Here is an 18,135-nt window from a genome sequence, read left to right as displayed (position 1 = left end):
AAATTACGCAGTTATAAAACGTGCTTATATGGTAAAACAGAACTATTCGATATATGTACTCAAAGAACAATAAAAACTTTTTATTGTTCCGTGGATATAGCTATAGCATTATTCTTTGAATTCCTAGTATTTCTCCCAAGTTAAACATAAGAATGCATTAAATGTACGTATTAAAGTAGCCATAAGCCAGCGTTTTTTATGGTGTTTAGATGTGATATGTTTAGATTTCCGTCACTTCACAAAATCAATCCTATCTTACAACGGTGAAAGGGCGGGTATTTATTTTTTGCTGGCATATATACAAAGGATTTTGAAAATAATAAAAACCAGAAATCATTTAAATAATTGTTTTATAAGTAATTTATACAAATTTACACATTATTTTATTAAAATTTGTTACATATGTACACTTTGGCTTTTTTATCTACTAAGGACGGTAGATACTTACCATTTTTGATAGACTATAAACAAAAAAAATACAATGTTATTTCTTTGAAATAAAAAAAATGTGACACATACCATGTTTGAGTTTAAATCATAGCCACTGGATTTTTTATGCACCTAGCTAAGCAGTTCACAAAAATAAAATTGCTCACTGAACACAAGAATGTGTTCATCAACAGTCAATAGGCATGTAATACTAAAACTGCTTCTCTTTTTGGGTTTGTGATGTCAAGCCCATTACAATGGAAGAAATAAATGAAATACAAGTTTATGAGTTAACTTCTCTGAGTTATATACCTACCTGATGGAAATTGATTTAGTACAAACATTTTATTAATAGGAATAATAATAACCCAGGCAATGTAATCTGCACCACGATGCATACTAATTGTTTACATAATATTGCAATCTGTCACTTCAATAGAAATAGATTTAATAGAAAAGGAGGTCCTTACTACTTTTCTTTCTTTTGTATAGCTGCATCACTTTCTGCTGCAACCACATATTGCAATGTGTGTAGATGCTTTCAGATTCTTCGGAAAAATACATAAAAATAATTTGTAGAAATAGAATTGATTACACTATTATTATACTCTATATGAATCTGCTTAACCTACAACAACCATCTTAAATTCTAAAAGAAAACCTCGTAATAGTTTCAGATTAAAACTGCCTAAAAATGGTACAATTATTTAAATTGGTATTTTACATTTGAAAGTTCTGTGCTAACAAGCTGCTGTTATTTCATAGTTCAATTTACAATATTCACTACAACTCGACATGTAAGGATAAAACATACAAATAATTATTATTATTCCCAAATAATGGAACCAGGGCACTAGAATGCACATTGATTGGTTATCATGCATGTTAGATAGGTACCATTCTACAGTTCTTTAAAAAGAAAGGGAACATAATATGTTAAATAAAAGATTAAAATTCTATATGTACAAATATTCCATAATTCACTTTCATAAACACAAAATATTATATGAATACTTCAAAATAGGAATTAATTAGCTACCCAAGCAAAAAATATAATAAAAATAATAATAAAATGGTGCGAAATCAAGTAGATCATGCATGATTTCCATTGATTTACGATGCCGACTAATGTCAAGAACGTGTTAATACCGTGTACGTAATCTTTCGTATTAATTTTAATAAGTAATTAAAAAGGGTTTGATTCCCTTTTTAACATTCTTTTATAGGTACTCCTCAAAATATTGTAAGTAAATTAAAATCTTTGTGTTGGTGATACGGCTGACAAACAATATTGCTGCTTCAAACATGCTTTCTGCTACCTTACTTATACCAAATACTAGCACCCCTTTGAATGAAATAACTTTTTGTTAACAATGATGGGGAACTCGTTGTTACAGAGAAATGTAGTGTCACTATAGCTAAGAACTAAACACAGCATTATTAATTTATTTATTATGTTTGTTCACCCGTGAAATGACTTTTAAAACGAAGTCAGATCAATATAAATTCTCTCTTAATCTAATATAACTCTCTGTACAAATTGTAAACAGGTAAAATACACAAATATGGTATTTTGTTACAATCATGTATAACAATATAAGTAGATTGCTTTTCTATAAGGAGTATGCCAGGAAAATATCAATCACTGGTATTGGTTGGGCGTGTGTTGTGGTAAGGGGCCACATGCGGCGTCAAAAATCTTGCGAAATCCGTCGCGAGTCGTCTCATAGTGCCATTTGTAAGATTTGAGAATGAGACAGCTAGACAGTCTCGGGCGCTCGCTCAATGCACCGAACGCCCTAAATAAACCATTTGGTAGAAAATTTCGTCACACATTATCATCCAACTAGTATTATTTCATGGAAAAGCAGCCTTAGATTATAGTATTCAGTTTTAGAAACCATTTTGAAATTCACACGATTTTCATCACAGACACTGAACAGAATTACAATAAAAATAAATTCTTATTTAAATTACATCTGGGTATAATCTAAAAATATGTCTCTTCATGATTCTTATCAATATTAATGTCACAATATCATAATAGAACACATGATATTTCTGATATCTTGTACTCAAATTTATTGAAACAATCTATTTCATAGACTTTGTTGCTTTTATTTTTGCAAGTGGAAATAGTCTCTGCCTATTCATGTTTATATGAATTTAGTACAAAAAGTACTATGGAGTCAAAATATCCAAGTCAAACACACATTGTTTCTAACTCACTTTGTTATTGATGTCAACGTAAACTCTCTGTGTCATAGTAATTTATCGTTAGTAACACTTTTAACTATTCCACAGTTCAGTGGGGCGGGCGCTCAGCTCCTCGCGACGCCGTCGGCCAGCGCGGCGGCCGTGGCGGCGGCGAACTTGTCCTGGTCGCGCGACAGCAGCCGCACCGAGAACGAGTTCAGCGACAGAGGGGGACCTTGCACTATTTCCACGTTGCCCGAATTCGCCTGGGATAGAGGTTAACAGATTAATATAATTTGAGCTGAAGTTTTTCAGCACCAATGTTATTTAAACTCTCGTATAGGATTATAATTTACAATTGATTGCAAGAATTATTATTCTAATATAATAAATGCGAAAGAAGTTTGTTCGTTACCTTTCATGCCAGCAAAATAAATGTGCTCTGTATTGAATAAAATGTTTAATTTCTCGTCGTCAGTGACAAGTTTTCAAAATTAAAAGTTATCATAAAAAACAAAGCGGAAATGTAACGAAGACTCACCAAGAACAATGTAGCGAGGAACAGCGCCGACACGTCGTGCGCGGCGGCGCGCGCGGCGCCCAGCAGCGCGGGGAAGGCGCGTGCTGCAGTCCCAGGCACCGCAGGCAGCGCCGCCAGCGCACGCGCGGCCGCCGCGGACACGTCCAGCGCAGGCCACGTGTCGCTGTCCTCGGCGCACTGTACGTGATGCGCGTGAGGCGCGGTGTCGTCGACCCTGGAGCCGTCGGAGTCCCCGAGCGAGGACTGCTCGAAGAAGCCGTCGTCGTCGCTGTCTGCGGCCGCGTCGACAGGCCTCAGAGAATCCCTCGCCAGCTCTGTCGCTCGGATGCCTTCCGCGTCGGTCCAACCCAAGAAACCTGGTAAAAAACAAACATTTTTACATGACATTCTATAGACTAACTCTTAGGCTTCGAACGCTATTTAAACCGCGTTATAAAGTCAGCATTTCACTGCTAACAGAGACGGGCTATTTCGGCCCCATGGCTCAATAATGAATGCCATAAGGGAGCCAACAGGATGTTCTTCATCCCGATATCAGCACGGTACGCGACTTTTATAATATGATAATAACACTTGCCAATGGTTTGACAACTACAGTGCGAAATGGAGAAGAAAAAGTATAAAAACTCCTCCGAGACTGCGACGCCATAAAAGCTGATGCAGTCGATACAGCACTCGGATGAGATGGGAATTGAGAAGATGTACTCACCCCCAGTGTCGCAAGCCGCAGAACAATCAAACCCACGAAATTCTATAACAAACAATTTGAATTTTATCATTTGATATTGATTACTTACGCAGACAATTATCTCAAACAGGTAGAGATAGGAAGAGAGAATTGAGGAAATTCTTTTTATTTATTTCTACACTTAGGATGTAAATATTCACAAAAGCTAGTAAAAGATATATTCACCTATAAGTTCCTTCACCCTAGTTTTCCTGTGGTCGTGGCGCAAGCCCAGGATCCTGCGCTTCCTCGCGCCCACCACTGAGCTGACCCACTCGTGGGATATACTGAACTCCCGCACCGTAGACAGCTCGCGCCGTAACGCTGCACAATTTTTACATATTTTTTTTTGTTATTTAATAAGATGCGCAAAACAGGTTACAGCAATTATTACATTATGAACTGGATTGTAGCTCAAAACATACAAATACAGAAAGTTCATAAAGTGGAAAATATATACATATAGAAAAATATAAAGTGATAGATAGACAGAAACCAATTTATTAGTCATCTAATTAATACCAGTAGAGGCGTGTGATTCGGCCTTAGAATAGGATTTACCAATATGTATTTTTACAACTCCTCTGTTGCATCCAAGTCCATTTCCCTTTGTAAAATATTCATAATGTTATCACACTCAGCCGATTTAGGAGCAGGATAAACAAATGAGAGATAAAAATCTGTTGTTTGTTTAAGATAACCTAACTGTTCCAATAATGGCGCATACTGTAACGATAGCGGCTCAGAGATGTTTATATTGAAATATATAATAGCTTAATTATTGTACACCTTCATTTGTTATTTCCAATGAGTTACTGTAGGCTAAATAACCTAATTGTAAGAATGATTCCCATGCTTAGTTTACAGTTTTATTTATTTATACTATTGTAAAAATGCTAACTATATTTCAATTCTCGTTCATCTCTAATGAGAGGGATCAATACTGTACACAAAGTTTTTCTGTGGAGTTTCACAGTGGTTGTTCTCGAATACTAGCAGTTTGTATATTTGAGAAATATTTTTGCTGTGAAGATCTAGTTTCTGAACAAATACTTTGACTTTAATTCTTACCTTTACTGATAAGTAACGTAACCCGTCCCACGTCGTCAATTTTCGCTTCACACTTTCTCTTCCTCTCAGTCTTGGTCTTGGGCACGGGCGTCATCTCGATCGCCGAATCCAGCGTGTCATCGTGTGCGGGGGCGGAGGAGTGCGGCGGCGGCGGCGGCGGGTCGGGGGGCGCCGCAGCCGCGATGGCGGCCGACAGCTCCACCAGCGGTATGGGCCGGACGCTGCCGCGCGACGACGCGCCGCTGCCTTCTAGCTCGTCCACAAGCACCCCGTCCTGAAAGTACATTTATTTGATAATATCTGTCTGTCTTCCCAACAAACTCTACAGTGAGGGACACGAACTTGTAATATCAACCATTTTTTATAGTTTAGCTTCAGATCCAAAAGGTTTATTTACTTACAACTTGATCTATATCAAGAATGAATAGTCATGCCTAGAATAATCATAGTAAAGTTCCATACCTGTAACCTCCAAGTGACATGGAAATCAGAAAGCAGCCCGATGGGTTCCCCCTCATAGTCCGTGAGCGGCACGTCGCAGTCGGCCATAGTGCGGGGCTCCAGCTCGATGTAGATCCGCGGCAGCGTGGGCGGCGGCCGCGGCGCCGCAGTCTCGCGCCGCGCCGCGCCGCTGCTGCTCAGCTCGATGCTGTCGAATCCCGCGATCGCCTGTGACGCGCGTCGCCTCCGCCTCGCACTGGGGGTCGCTGGCTCCTCGTTTGTGACGTTTGCTATTTCTCTGCAGATAGACACGAATATCTAGTTTTTGTGTGCATGAAATACCTTACCAAAAAATAAATTTTTAGCTATTCTTTTGCAATTAGGACTCCATCGTCCCACGTCTCTACACCCTCGTCGTATTCGTTCTCTATCAATTTCCCGTTTTACGTGTACAGTCCTGTCTGCTGTCACTTGTTTTATCCTGACAGCGTGCTCGATACTCACTGTGTGCTGTGCAGGAGGTCGTCGCTGACGTCCAGCACCCGCTGGTACAGCAGATCCACCTTGCGGCCGTACACCGACGCCGAGTGCTGCAACACTAGCGCCAGCTCCGCGAAGTTTACGGCCGGTTGAGGAACTACTTCCTCTTCAGATTCCAGGGCGTGGAGCCCCGCCTCCGTCAGGTACTCCTCCAGAAGCTGTACAGACAGTTCACTATGAATTATACGACAAGTGACAATTAATATGAAATTGTCTATCATACAAAATCACAAATACTTTAATAAGAATTTTTAAAACAGTTATGATACTCAAAACTACTCAGTAATAAGATTGTTTGACTAGATAGAGCGCGAAGAGGTAACAAACAAGCTTACTTTCGCATTTATAATATTAGTTAGGAATTATGCATTGTGGTAATAACTTTAGTATTTCGAAGGCGGTATACTATACTAGCGGCAGCAGTATATAGACTATACTAGGCTTTACTAAATTAGTTGTATCATTAATCTGATGTTAAAAGGTTCATGTAATACTAATAAATGTAAAAATAATATTATTAATGCGAAAGTCTGTCTATTTGTCTGTTCCGTTTTCACGGCAAACAGCTGGACCGATTTTGATGAAATTTAGTAAGTATGCATGTTAACAAACATAGGCTACTTTAAAAAAAAAAAATCAACCCCCATATGACAATTATGAGGGGTGAAAATACAGACGGGCTAAGCCGCGGGGAAAACACTAGTACATTAATTACATGCAAATTAATCAAATCATTTATTTAGAAAATAGACCTTCACAGGCACTTTCTCATGTCATATTCTAAATTAAATAATATTTACCAAAGCTACAAACTACTAGCAACATCCAACTTTCCAGTCTTTATAAAGAATAGATTTTGTAACTTATTATTGTCAATATCTCGGGTTTCAAACAACATATTGTGCTTAAACCTATACCACATTTTAAATTAGACTATACAATTGTAAAAACCGCATCCAATTCCAACCAGTAATGTATGCGATGCGCGATCAAAAAAAAATCTTTTAGCTCCCACTAGTTTTTCAAACTATTTGTTTTTTAATTTTCGTTAATGTCTCACATATACAGACATAGCCGACTTACAGTTTTATTTATATATTTAAGTGTATTATATTGTGTTAACAATTATCAATTTCTTTCATTTGGAGTGGGGGACCACTCCACTGATAAAAATAGAAATGTTTACTGCCATTGTTATTGTATGAATATTAATTAGCCACAACATATTTATGCCTGAAAAGTGATTCACACACTCATTGTTGTTTAGGTTTTATCATCACACAAATCATTTTTGATGGTTTTGACATTTTTATGCCATTTACTTATAGCTATAAAAAATGTCCTGAAAAGTTGCTTAAAGTGACATTGTGATAAAAATTAAACAATGATATGATAAATGATAATGTAGCAATAAAAAAATCGGGAAGTTATAAATTTTCTCAAAAAGAAACATTTCCTTATTAAATTAAGCACATGCATAATTAATTCAATTTGAACAGCAGGCAGCACTAGTATTGTGTTGTTAGATATCCAAATAGGAAAATGGTGTCACCATATTTTTGCCACAAAGAGCATTTACAATACAGTCCATTATAGTCTCCATTGTTATTTTACATATGATTTCACCTTTTACAATCACCAATATTACTTCCACAATATTGGTGTAAAGCTTGACAAGTTATAATTTATGGAAATTTGTAAAGGTTCATTGCTCTCTACAGAACAACACACAATGCTCGTTCAAAATATTTTTGAGATACAAATATGCATCAGTTACAAATTTGAATTAAAAGATATAATGATCTTCATATATGTTGCGTTGTGATCATGTTTGGGTGTAATGGTGTTGTAAGTTAAACCACAGTTATGGGTAAAGCATAAGGAATGTCTTTACTTAAGATTACACTAACTTATATCTTAAAAATAATTATGTATATATGAACAATAGCGGTGGTACGGTCGCTGAGTTAGGAGTATGTGTTCTCGTGTACATGTGTGGTTAAATATTACAAAATTAGCAATGTTAATACACTTCCTGCAGGCACGTCATGTTCGTATTCCTGAGGTCACTATAAAAGATACCTTCATTGATATTATTAAGGAAAATATTTACAAATAATTCATGATAGCTATTGATATATCAGATATTGATAGCAATCACTAGTGAGCAATAGGTATCAGTCAGCAGTTTCAATTATTACAACAATGACTGGTTGATCTATGAAAAAACAAATAACATAAATTAACACATAAACAATGCAACTCATGAAATCAAAATTTTGTTGTCTGAGCCTGTAGGCTTTATTACATAATGTACATATTTAAGTTGCATTCTTATCAGGCCCTAATTGGAATTAAAAATTTACACAAATCTGTCAAAACACATATGCACTTGTGATTGAGGACCATAGCCAAAAGATAAAAAGTAGCTTCTAGTGGACAAGTTTTAAGTTTAGTGTATATTACAACATTGTCGTAGGTAAAAGAGACAAGGCCATAAATGGCGGGAAGATTACAGACCAAGGTGCCTAGCCAGGATCTAAGCACGAGGCGGCCTAGGGACGCCGCGAGTGTGAGAGCTTGCTTACCGCGCTTAGGTCCGTGTCGAAGCTGCGGCGGACGTCGCTGATGGGCTTCATCAACTCCGCCACTATCTCCTCCAACCTTTGCGAGTTCATACTCCACCGTTTCTCTCGCTGGGAAAAATTGAAATCCCTGAAAACAATATCCGCTTGTTGATAACATTACTGAAAAGCGACGCGGTCAAAACAGAAACACGAGAAAATGTAGTGGCGCGAAATTTTCTGTCATCGACCCCGTTTTGATTTGCGAAATTTCATTGCATATTTTCACTTTACGGAAGTAAAAGTTACACTTTTATTAGAAGGCAAATCTTATTACCTCCGCCGTTCTTGGCGATCGTCGTCCATTTTATAAACATAAAACCTAGTGGTTATGATAAACGTAACAACAACGGTGGCCATTTATTTACGTTTTCGAGGCGGACATTTCCACGTTCGCTTGATGTCAAAATTTCATTCATGTTCGCTCGCTCGATGTTCGCGAGGTGTAAACGCGAGCGTGCTTTGTCTATGAATCTACAAAGACAAGAAAAGTTCATTTCACAAATTAATTAAATTCGTGGTTTTTAGACATTAAGAAAAATGAAGGTAACTATTTTATTTGTTTGATACAATAGTAATCAGAATTTATTGCAATTAAATAAAGTCAATAAAATGTTTTTTTTCCTCTTCTGACAGTGACACCCAAACAAACGGCAACAAGCTAGTGTCAAGTCATGTGTCAAGTAGCAGCTTTGCTTGCTTGCTTGAAGCTTTTTCACAGCTTTTTAATACGATTATACTTTCATTGCGTATCCATTTCGTTTTAAATGCAAATATTGTATTTTCCTAAGGAAAATAAAGTTGAAGGATTTTACTGTGAATGCTATACGACCCCAAATATAGGAAACTATATATTTTAGCCTTTATTAATATTTCTTACGTCTACGAAATCATGGGGATGTCTCGGTGTTATTCGTTAATGAAATGCCTACTTATCCTTTTTAACATAATATTTTTGGTAAGTAACCTCCTAGTGATTGTAAAGTTTTTAATAAAACACAAATAATGAGGGAATGTTTACTTTACCAAAGGTCTTGTCTGATCATAGTGTTAGTGTAAATAAGACAAGGATTAAATGTAATTATATTCAAAATAAACCTTCAGAAGTTACAATCCTGATATAAATTATTATTCCACAGTGTGTGGGAGGGGGTGCATGTGCCTTTGCGGCCTGGGCGCTGTGGGACGGGCGTGCCAGCGAGAATGCGGAGGGCCGGGCCGGGCTGTGCGCACTGCTGGCGTGGGGCGCAGTATTGCTGCTAGGGGCGCTGGCCGCCCTGGCCGGCTGCGCCCGGGGCTCCGCGTCTTTGCTCGCCGCCGCATTCGCGTTGCTAGCGCTCAGTGCGGTCGCCGAGGCAGCTGCCGCGTGGTGGGGCGCCGCACACCTGCCGCAGCTTCGACATGCTCTGCTGCAACGGCTTGATCATACTGTGCGAGTAGATTATGGAGTGCTGCCTGCGAGGACTAGTGTGATTGATTCTATTCAGCAAGGAGTTAGTATTTTGTTTAGATTCTATTTGTCTCTTGGTGAAAATGAAATTTGATAGAACCAAATAAATAACTGAAACCAAAATTTTACTGATAAATCATGAGATTTTATTTATACATAGTTTTCATAAAGAAAATAGATCATCGGTTTCTAGACAATATATTTTGGTTTACATCGAGTATCATGCTTCCTCTAGTTGGAGTGCTGTGGTGCCGAGGGTCCCCGCGACTGGCAGGATTCGGCGTGGTCTCGGGCGCAGGCGGAGCCCGAGGAGGGTGCACCTGCGGCGGAGGCCCGCTCCGATACGCTTGATCTTTCAGTGTCCGCCCCCACTGCCTACTACTGGGTGCCTGCTTCCTGCTGCAATGTTGTAAGACATTATATTTTGTAATATAAATTAAAAGCATAACTTTTTCATTTAATAACAAGTTATGTGTAATGGGACAAGTTGATGCAAATATAAAATAGGTTTTTGCTCACTGTTTCAGCAGAAAATAAATCGCCTCTTCAGCTTAATAACATAACAAATCATTAAGTTGTGCTACTATCTATTTTTTTATTCATCTTTTTTGTTAAGAGTGAAAGCAACAGACACATGTAATCGGTCCGTGATCACCATGCAATTCCCTAATTTTCTTATAGACTCAAACTGGTGTAAAATTTTATTCCAGCCTTCTAAAGGCATTTGGCTAATAACATGTCAATACTATATAGGAGCTGAGTGCAGAAGAGTGTGAAGCCTCGCGGCGGGTGCCCGCGGCGTCGGGCGGCGGCGCGGGGCTGCGGTCGGCGGGCTGCGGGCGCGGCGTGGTGGCGGCGCTGGCGCGCGCGGCGCGGCTGCCGCTGGCCGCCGCGGCCGCGCTGCTGGCGGCGCACGCGCTGGCGCTGCTGCTGGCGCTCGCGCTGTGTCTGCGCGCGCACCCCGACCATCGCTACAAAGCTTAAAGTGAGAAGCACAACTTTTGTTTTTTGCCCCTTTGGCCAGTGGTTACTTCGAACGATTAAAATAGCAAAAAATCACTTTCCCCAAAGTGGAATGTAAATTAAAAGTTATCAAATCAATACATTAGGCTATATTGTGGATTTTACGTTAAGCTCGTACTCGAACATACCGAGATTTGTTTACGAAATTACATCAAATGTACAGATTATGTACAGATTTAAAGGAAATATTTCATAAATTGATTCAAAGCAATCATTCAATAAATTATGATGTTCTGAAGACAAGCTATTTCAATACTGCCAATACAGAGGTATCTTCTCAGTCCATGTTTCAATGTTGATCCACTGGCGAAAGGGCCTAATCAAATGTAAAATAACATCAAGAAATCAAAATACGACGAAGACCTTGATAAAAAGCATATATTTATTTACACTAACATGCATAATTCATACACTGAACCATGGTAATTGAATTTTACAATAAAAATATCAGGTGTCTTATTTTCTGGTAAGATAAATAACAACGGGTGCAATAGGCCCCTAATTCTTAGGTCTCTATTGCTGGTTAAAACATTTTATAAATAGCTACTCATTGTCAGAGGCTATAAGTTTACCACCCTGTATAAACTGTTTACATTTTGTATACATTTATATAAAACGAATATGTGTTTTGATGACTGATTTACTAACATTCCCAGTGACAGAAATCTCAAACTTCTTTATTTTAACTTCTTTATTTGAAGACTGAATTCGAAAGCTTAATTTGTTTAAATAATTTGACTCTGAATACTCATTTTATTGTGTCTTTAGTTAAGTCCAAAGTGAAGATATAACCTGATGATTTCATTAGAGTACATATCTAATCTATACTTATCCGTGTTGATTGTTATTGTGCACATGACATTATATTGTAAACTAGAAGTTTATGTGGTACAGATGTGGTTCTGGTATAAAAAAGTATTATTTATAGTAAATTCTGATTAAAATTTGGAATGAATATGCGCCATCGGAGCCTGCAAACTGAGTGGTCTGTCAAACATTAAGCAGCTCATTTGTCTGTTGTCGTTTTTAGGCATTCAAGTAAAAGTACACAATCTTGATACGTCTTTTTATTGAAATATACAATTTAAAAATCATTATGTTTGCACTTATTAATTAATTACACTGGTAATTAATTTGTAGTGGGCTAAGAAATTGATTTGCAATAAAAATATTAAAATTGGGGTTCCTATTACATGACGATTTATTATATTCAAGTTGGTTTCAAAGGAAAGTCTTCTGATAGGAGAGGCCAAAAAGGAACGGAACTTGAAAATACACGTCAATGGAATGTACAACGTAATACCAGCGCCATAAATAATAATTTCTTTTGTGTACCACATAAATTCTTCTTTGACGGATATAATATTATATTTAATGTAGTTTAAGATAGAGAATGTACCGTGTACTAACGTAGGATAGGCTCGTAACCAAATGTGTGTCGTTTTGTACCTTCTCTTTCACAAGCAAGTGTTTTGTGAGTGCGTCTCTGTCATATAATAATATTAAATTTTGTAAAAACTACCGCGCGATAGAAAAGTGGAGTCAGCAACAATATGCCTTATAACAAACCTTATTGCGCTGTACGGTGATGTTTAGCCTTGGTCTTTAGTAAACTACACAAATAGGTATTCAGTAGTATCTTCACGAATTCATATAAAATATAATTCAGTAATTATATGCCTCTATAAGCTAAAATATGTTTTTTTTTTCGTTCTGTTAATGTGGTAGTGGCAAAACATACTTTAACTTAAAGTTGGCTTTCACTACGAGTTTTAAGGTTAGATATGGTTCTATATTAAACACACTTGGAACTCCATCGCGCATAGTCACTAGTTGTTGTTACATATGATTACAATTTAGTTGTGAAAATGGCGTGTTACACTTGCTTGTTGCTCGTAGTGTGCAGCTCCAGCTCGCACGAACCAAAGACCCGATCTATAAGACTGCTGTGTACTTACTCTTATATCCTTCTAGTTTAGCTGTTGTGATGATTGAGGCGTCGCGTCACGTATATACGAGAGTTTACCCAAAATACTATTTTTCGAAATTTTATCCAAAGTTCCATTGGTCTTATTAGGTATTTTGTATTGGTGTATACGCTGCTAAAGACTAGCTCCAGGCAGGGCTCCAGCCTATTTAGCGCCTGTGTGTCAACGTCGCCAAAATGTTTGCGATCGGCATTTTAGGGCACTGATGGGTCACACTCTAATTACGCCATTTTATGAACTCATTTTGAACATGTATTCCCTCATGTGCTCCGTAGCGACGAGATGACGCGACGCTCCCGCCATGTCGATGTCGTATAATGTAGAATTTAAGTTGAGACTGATTTTCATTTCCCTTTATTTTCCTGTTACTTACATTCATAAATAACTAATTTAAGTTGTAACGAGTACAAATAATTTAGTGATTAGTCGTTTTACTTTGCTTAATATTTTATTGTTATTTTGAGTACAATTCGACTTTAGTCTGATTTATATTTTAGTTGTAATGAACTCCCGCGCCGGCCGCTTGAAGCTACATTTTGTATGTTGTATCTGGAACACGCGTTATAAACCGCACGTGTAGTAAATCTATTTATAAATTGTGTCTCGTTAATGATGTAAAGCAGAGCTCCAATTTACGGACACACCGAATTTACGCGTCTTGCGCGCACGAAAAATTTTTACTTTGGTATATCGACTTAGGAGTCATTATCATAGAACAGATGTTACATCGTAATAAGGAAACGGCCGGCGTTAGTCTGTAGTCGATGTGCTTTTTATATGAATTATTATTATGTACTATTAGATGTTGTGAATCGCGGGCCTCCGCGCCGCGTGACACCGCGCGGCGCGGCGTCCAGCGACCTATGTGCCATAGCGTGAACTGTCACAATCTATTTATCGTATTGTAAACACTAATAAATGTAATTAATTAATAAACTTATTGGTTTTCTTTCTTAATACCATTACTATCATGAAAATAAGTTTTGTTACGGCGGTATCTCGTTTCCTCGTTGGGTTCTTTCTTACTATATTCACAGATTAAATAATACCCCAGTACTATATTGTTGAATTTTACATAATGTAGGCAAAACCAAATGAAGCTATATTACTAAAACGATTAAGTAACAAATAGAGTAACACTGTAACAATGAGCAGATGTGTAATCACACATCACCTTATTGTTACAGTGGCGTGGCGACAGGTCAAGTAAACACGTGCGATACTGCACCGAGCAGGAAACCATCACAAATGCATTTGCATTACAAAGTTGTGCAACCATATGTGGTGGACTGAGATTTTTGCTTTGCCTTCTAATTTCAAGGAGGAGAATCTAAACGTACGCGCACTTCTGAGTGGATTCCAAATTAACACCTATAAACAAAGAAACTTAAGTTTATTTATTAACGGAAAAAATCTTCAGTTTTGACGAGGTGGATTCGCACACCTACGACACCTGTTTAAGATATCAACGCCTGCTCTAAAATCTATAGCAAAATCCTTTGTCGTAGGCAAAACGATCATCTTCAGTAGGTGACTTCTAGTTATTCCAACTTCGAAATACTTACAAATCTTACTTATTATATAACTGAGTATATAACTATATTTACTGAAGTACATTACACACGTTTCTATAAAACAAAACACAAGTAAACTTAATGCGCCCAAATGTGTGCTATGTGCGAGCATCACAATGAGTGTCGTTTCAGTTTTTGCTGACCAAGAAGCCCAGCATTCAGCCTCACCTTCTGTGGCACTACTTCATCTGATGAAAATGAGTGGTCCTATCTAAGTACTAATAAAGTTATCAGTACTTGTGTTGCAAGCTTGAATCTAAATTGCGAATTTTCAGCGAGCACACGCTAATGCACTAATGTGATTAGTGCAATTTATTCGTTACACAATATCCAATAATGAACTCGTCTTTCATTGAAATCTCTAATTTGATTGTCCGAAATAATTTTCATCCCTGCACAGCATTAGCATTATCTATACTTGTACTATCTATATTGTAAAATGTTTGTTATAATTATAACATAGGTATCGCAGACAGGCCTATTCGCTTAGGTACCTGTACGAATAGGCCTGTCTGAGGGGAGATGTTGATCTTGTAGTCAGCGCGTTACCGCGTAGCGCATAGCGCGTTAAAAACTTGTTAAATTAACATCGGCAAAATGAAGGCATTTATCACCTAGCCGGCATAAGATGAGGGTGGAGTAAGAATTCAAAGGTAAGCAATAGTTACGTAGAGATCTCTCATGTGTCGTCTTAACCTTTAACTTAGTAACATTGAAAAGCGAGAAGGTCGTCTGCATTAAATATTTGTTTAAATAATTGTAAAGAATATCCTCTATCGCGTAGGTGTCCTAAAATGTTGTTTGTTATCGCCGAACGGGCACAAAGACGATCCGTAATTGTGCTTTATTGGTTTCTTAAGAGTCGTAATTGAGCGGAATGGGGACGGGCGCAGTTCACGTCTGATTGGAGACGCGGCCATCGATTGAGGCATTTGAAGAATTGAAGCCATTGACGGCTGGAATTAGCTGAACGGCTGCATCTTTAAAGGTTGGCACCCACCAATACGGGTATTTTAAGCATTTATTGATTTGGATCTTTGTGGCGCATAGCTCCGCTCTAGAATATAGGACCGCCTATATTCCTGTATGTCGTACGAAGTGACTAAGAGACGGATACTGCCAGCCACATGGACGTATAAAGCCAGATATTCAAAATTTGATAGTAAATATTTTACACTTTAGGTACTTCGGGCTTCACGTTTCAGTTTCAGCCCTAAGTGCGATTTCCACACACCAACACGAGAGAGAGTTTGTTTGTTTGGTAAAAATGTTATTTAATAGGACCTGCCTAGGTAGTTATATGACTATATTTCGTTTAAGTCTTGTTTAAGTACATGTTATGTAAAAGCGAAATTAGGTATGAAATGTGTATGTGACGACCTCCGTGGCCTAATAGGCATCATGCCGGACTGCTACGATGAAGGTCCCGGGTTCGATCCCCGGTCAGGTCAAGATGAAAAATCATATTTTTCAGATTGAACTGGGTCTTGGATGCTTATCTATATATGCATATGTTACAGAATATACTATCGTTGAGTAAGTATCCCAAAACCATAAGTTTCGAACTTACTTTGGGGCTGACGCAATCTGTGTGAGTAGGTATATTTATTTATGTATTGTAAATTATATTATATTATGATTTATGTATTGAACATGTTTTAGAATTAAACTGATCACCACCAGTATACCCATCTTCACATGAGACGTAGGTAGGTACCTACTTAGGTACTAATCATAAATTGACAAAAATGTCGTTTACCACTCACGCGAGGCCCTGGGTTATGGTTGGATTATTTAGAATCCCTAGATGCATTTTATATTATTAGATAATATAGAGTACCTACCTACTTTTTCTTTTCGAGTGTGTTAATTGCTAACACTGGTGTTAGATTTTCAAGTCGCCTAAAGGCATCTGATATGACTTACCTACCTACCGTGTCTAATGACAAGGCAATCGCTTACACTCTATAAAAGTGAACTTACTGTCAACTAGTGTGCCGGTTTCCTCACGATGTTTTCCTTCTCCGGACGCAAGTGGTGGTACCTATATGAAAATTACTAAACATGTGTAAGTTTGCTACCTACACGATAGAGTGCTACTTCTTAAAAACTCTATTTCAATTTGTATCATAAAAAGACATGGCAAGATTATTCAATAAGACTTGTAAGAAAATACGGAGTTTACATCTTTTATCTATGGAGTTTACCTATATGTATGCTTATTTACCTAGATGTAGACACAGACCATAATATTTTGATGGAAGAATATACACACACATTAAAATATATTACGGTAATAAGTACACAAGACAAAATTATACAGCACGTATTTTAAAAAAAGTAAAATAAAAAGAGCAATCTCAGAGGGAATGCTCTCAACCATCACAGAGCGACACGGGTCCCTTATTCCTGTTCACATTGGTTTTAGGCTGTTCCGTGTACCTATAAGTACTTATGCAGAATAAAAAAATAAACAATTCTTAACTCTACATTCCTATTTATTTTATTTATAATTTGAGTGTGTATGAGCTCAGTCTAGTCTAGCTAAGTGTTCGTGTTGTCGCCTGCACTGTTGTCATGCGAGAGTGAGCAAGCTGTAACATTGCGCAACGTCAGACTGTAGCTGAAAGAGGCTTTAGCTCAGGGTCAAGCAAATTGTTTATTGCACAATTATCGCCTGGCCCCATTGGCTGCCGCTTATACCTAATTCTTCCAGTATCAATACTTCCTATAGACGATAGGCTACGTTTTTATTACGGTTTTACCCCCGTAAGTGTAACAAGCGTTGCAGGTAGGCACAGTAGGACATTAGGGAGGTATTCCGGCATAGTGTAGTGATGCTTTTAGCAGTTTATTTGTTACTAATTTGCGCCCCGTGGCTTCGCTCCCATGGGAATTTCGGCGTAAAAAGTACCTTATGTCTTATTTCAGGTTATACTGTACCACATTTCATATCCAGCAGATTTTGCGTGAAAGAGTATCAAACATTCACATGCATAAATACCTATATACCTACTTCCTTACAAACTTTCGCATACCTATATACCTAATAAAGATCTAATACACTATTATCCTACACTTATTATAAATGGCAATGTTTGTGAGGATGTAAAGACAACACACAGCATGCCTAGTACAGTAGTACATGCTGTACGTTTGGTAGGTACCTACTCTTTCACGCAAAGCCGAAACGGAAGCCGGACCGATTGTTACGAACGGTACACGGATAGAAAATAACCTGGAATAACACATACCTAGTGGTACTTTTAATCCCATAATTCCCACGGGAGCGAAGCACCGGGGCACAGCTAATCGTTCATAATAATTTCAATTCCTTAGAAGAATCTCTAATTAACTTCCACTAGTTATAATAATAGGAGCTAATCAACACAGTTGTGAGCTCTAAGTTTTCAATGGACAAATTAAGATAAAGTTGTCAAAGATATTTCGTCAGCTTTGTTTCACATCTACGTCACATGAATAGATTCAGGGTGGACCAGGCGCGGCATACTCAATGAGAATTAATGAATA

The 18,135-nt window shown here is 37.8% G+C and overlaps 2 protein-coding genes across 2 annotated transcripts; one reads left to right on the top strand and one right to left on the bottom strand.

Annotated features, from left to right (window-relative positions):
• Positions 1 to 333: 333 nt before the first annotated feature.
• Positions 334 to 9,001, bottom strand: LOC128672065 (uncharacterized). Its single transcript, XM_053748964.1, has 9 exons — positions 8,847 to 9,001; positions 8,534 to 8,660; positions 5,910 to 6,103; positions 5,427 to 5,703; positions 4,965 to 5,238; positions 4,080 to 4,217; positions 3,876 to 3,917; positions 3,167 to 3,522; positions 334 to 2,891 (listed from the first exon to the last, which is right to left on the bottom strand). Exons 1-9 carry the CDS (start codon positions 8,927 to 8,929, stop codon positions 2,751 to 2,753), a joined length of 1,632 nt encoding a protein of 543 aa, XP_053604939.1. The 5' UTR covers positions 8,930 to 9,001; the 3' UTR covers positions 334 to 2,750.
• Positions 9,002 to 9,225: 224 nt separating this feature from the next.
• On the top strand, positions 9,226 to 13,966 carry LOC128672067 (tetraspanin-1-like). Its single transcript, XM_053748967.2, has 4 exons — positions 9,226 to 9,527; positions 9,709 to 10,062; positions 10,255 to 10,428; positions 10,773 to 13,966. Exons 1-4 carry the CDS (start codon positions 9,390 to 9,392, stop codon positions 11,001 to 11,003), a joined length of 897 nt encoding a protein of 298 aa, XP_053604942.1. The 5' UTR covers positions 9,226 to 9,389; the 3' UTR covers positions 11,004 to 13,966.
• The last annotated feature ends 4,169 nt before the right edge of the window (positions 13,967 to 18,135 follow it).

This window comes from Plodia interpunctella, chromosome 8 (assembly GCF_027563975.2).
Source record: "Plodia interpunctella isolate USDA-ARS_2022_Savannah chromosome 8, ilPloInte3.2, whole genome shotgun sequence".
NCBI lineage: Eukaryota > Metazoa > Arthropoda > Insecta > Lepidoptera > Pyralidae > Plodia > Plodia interpunctella.
Note: the sequence above shows the minus strand (reverse complement) of the source record. Positions and strands in the feature narration are given on the sequence as shown.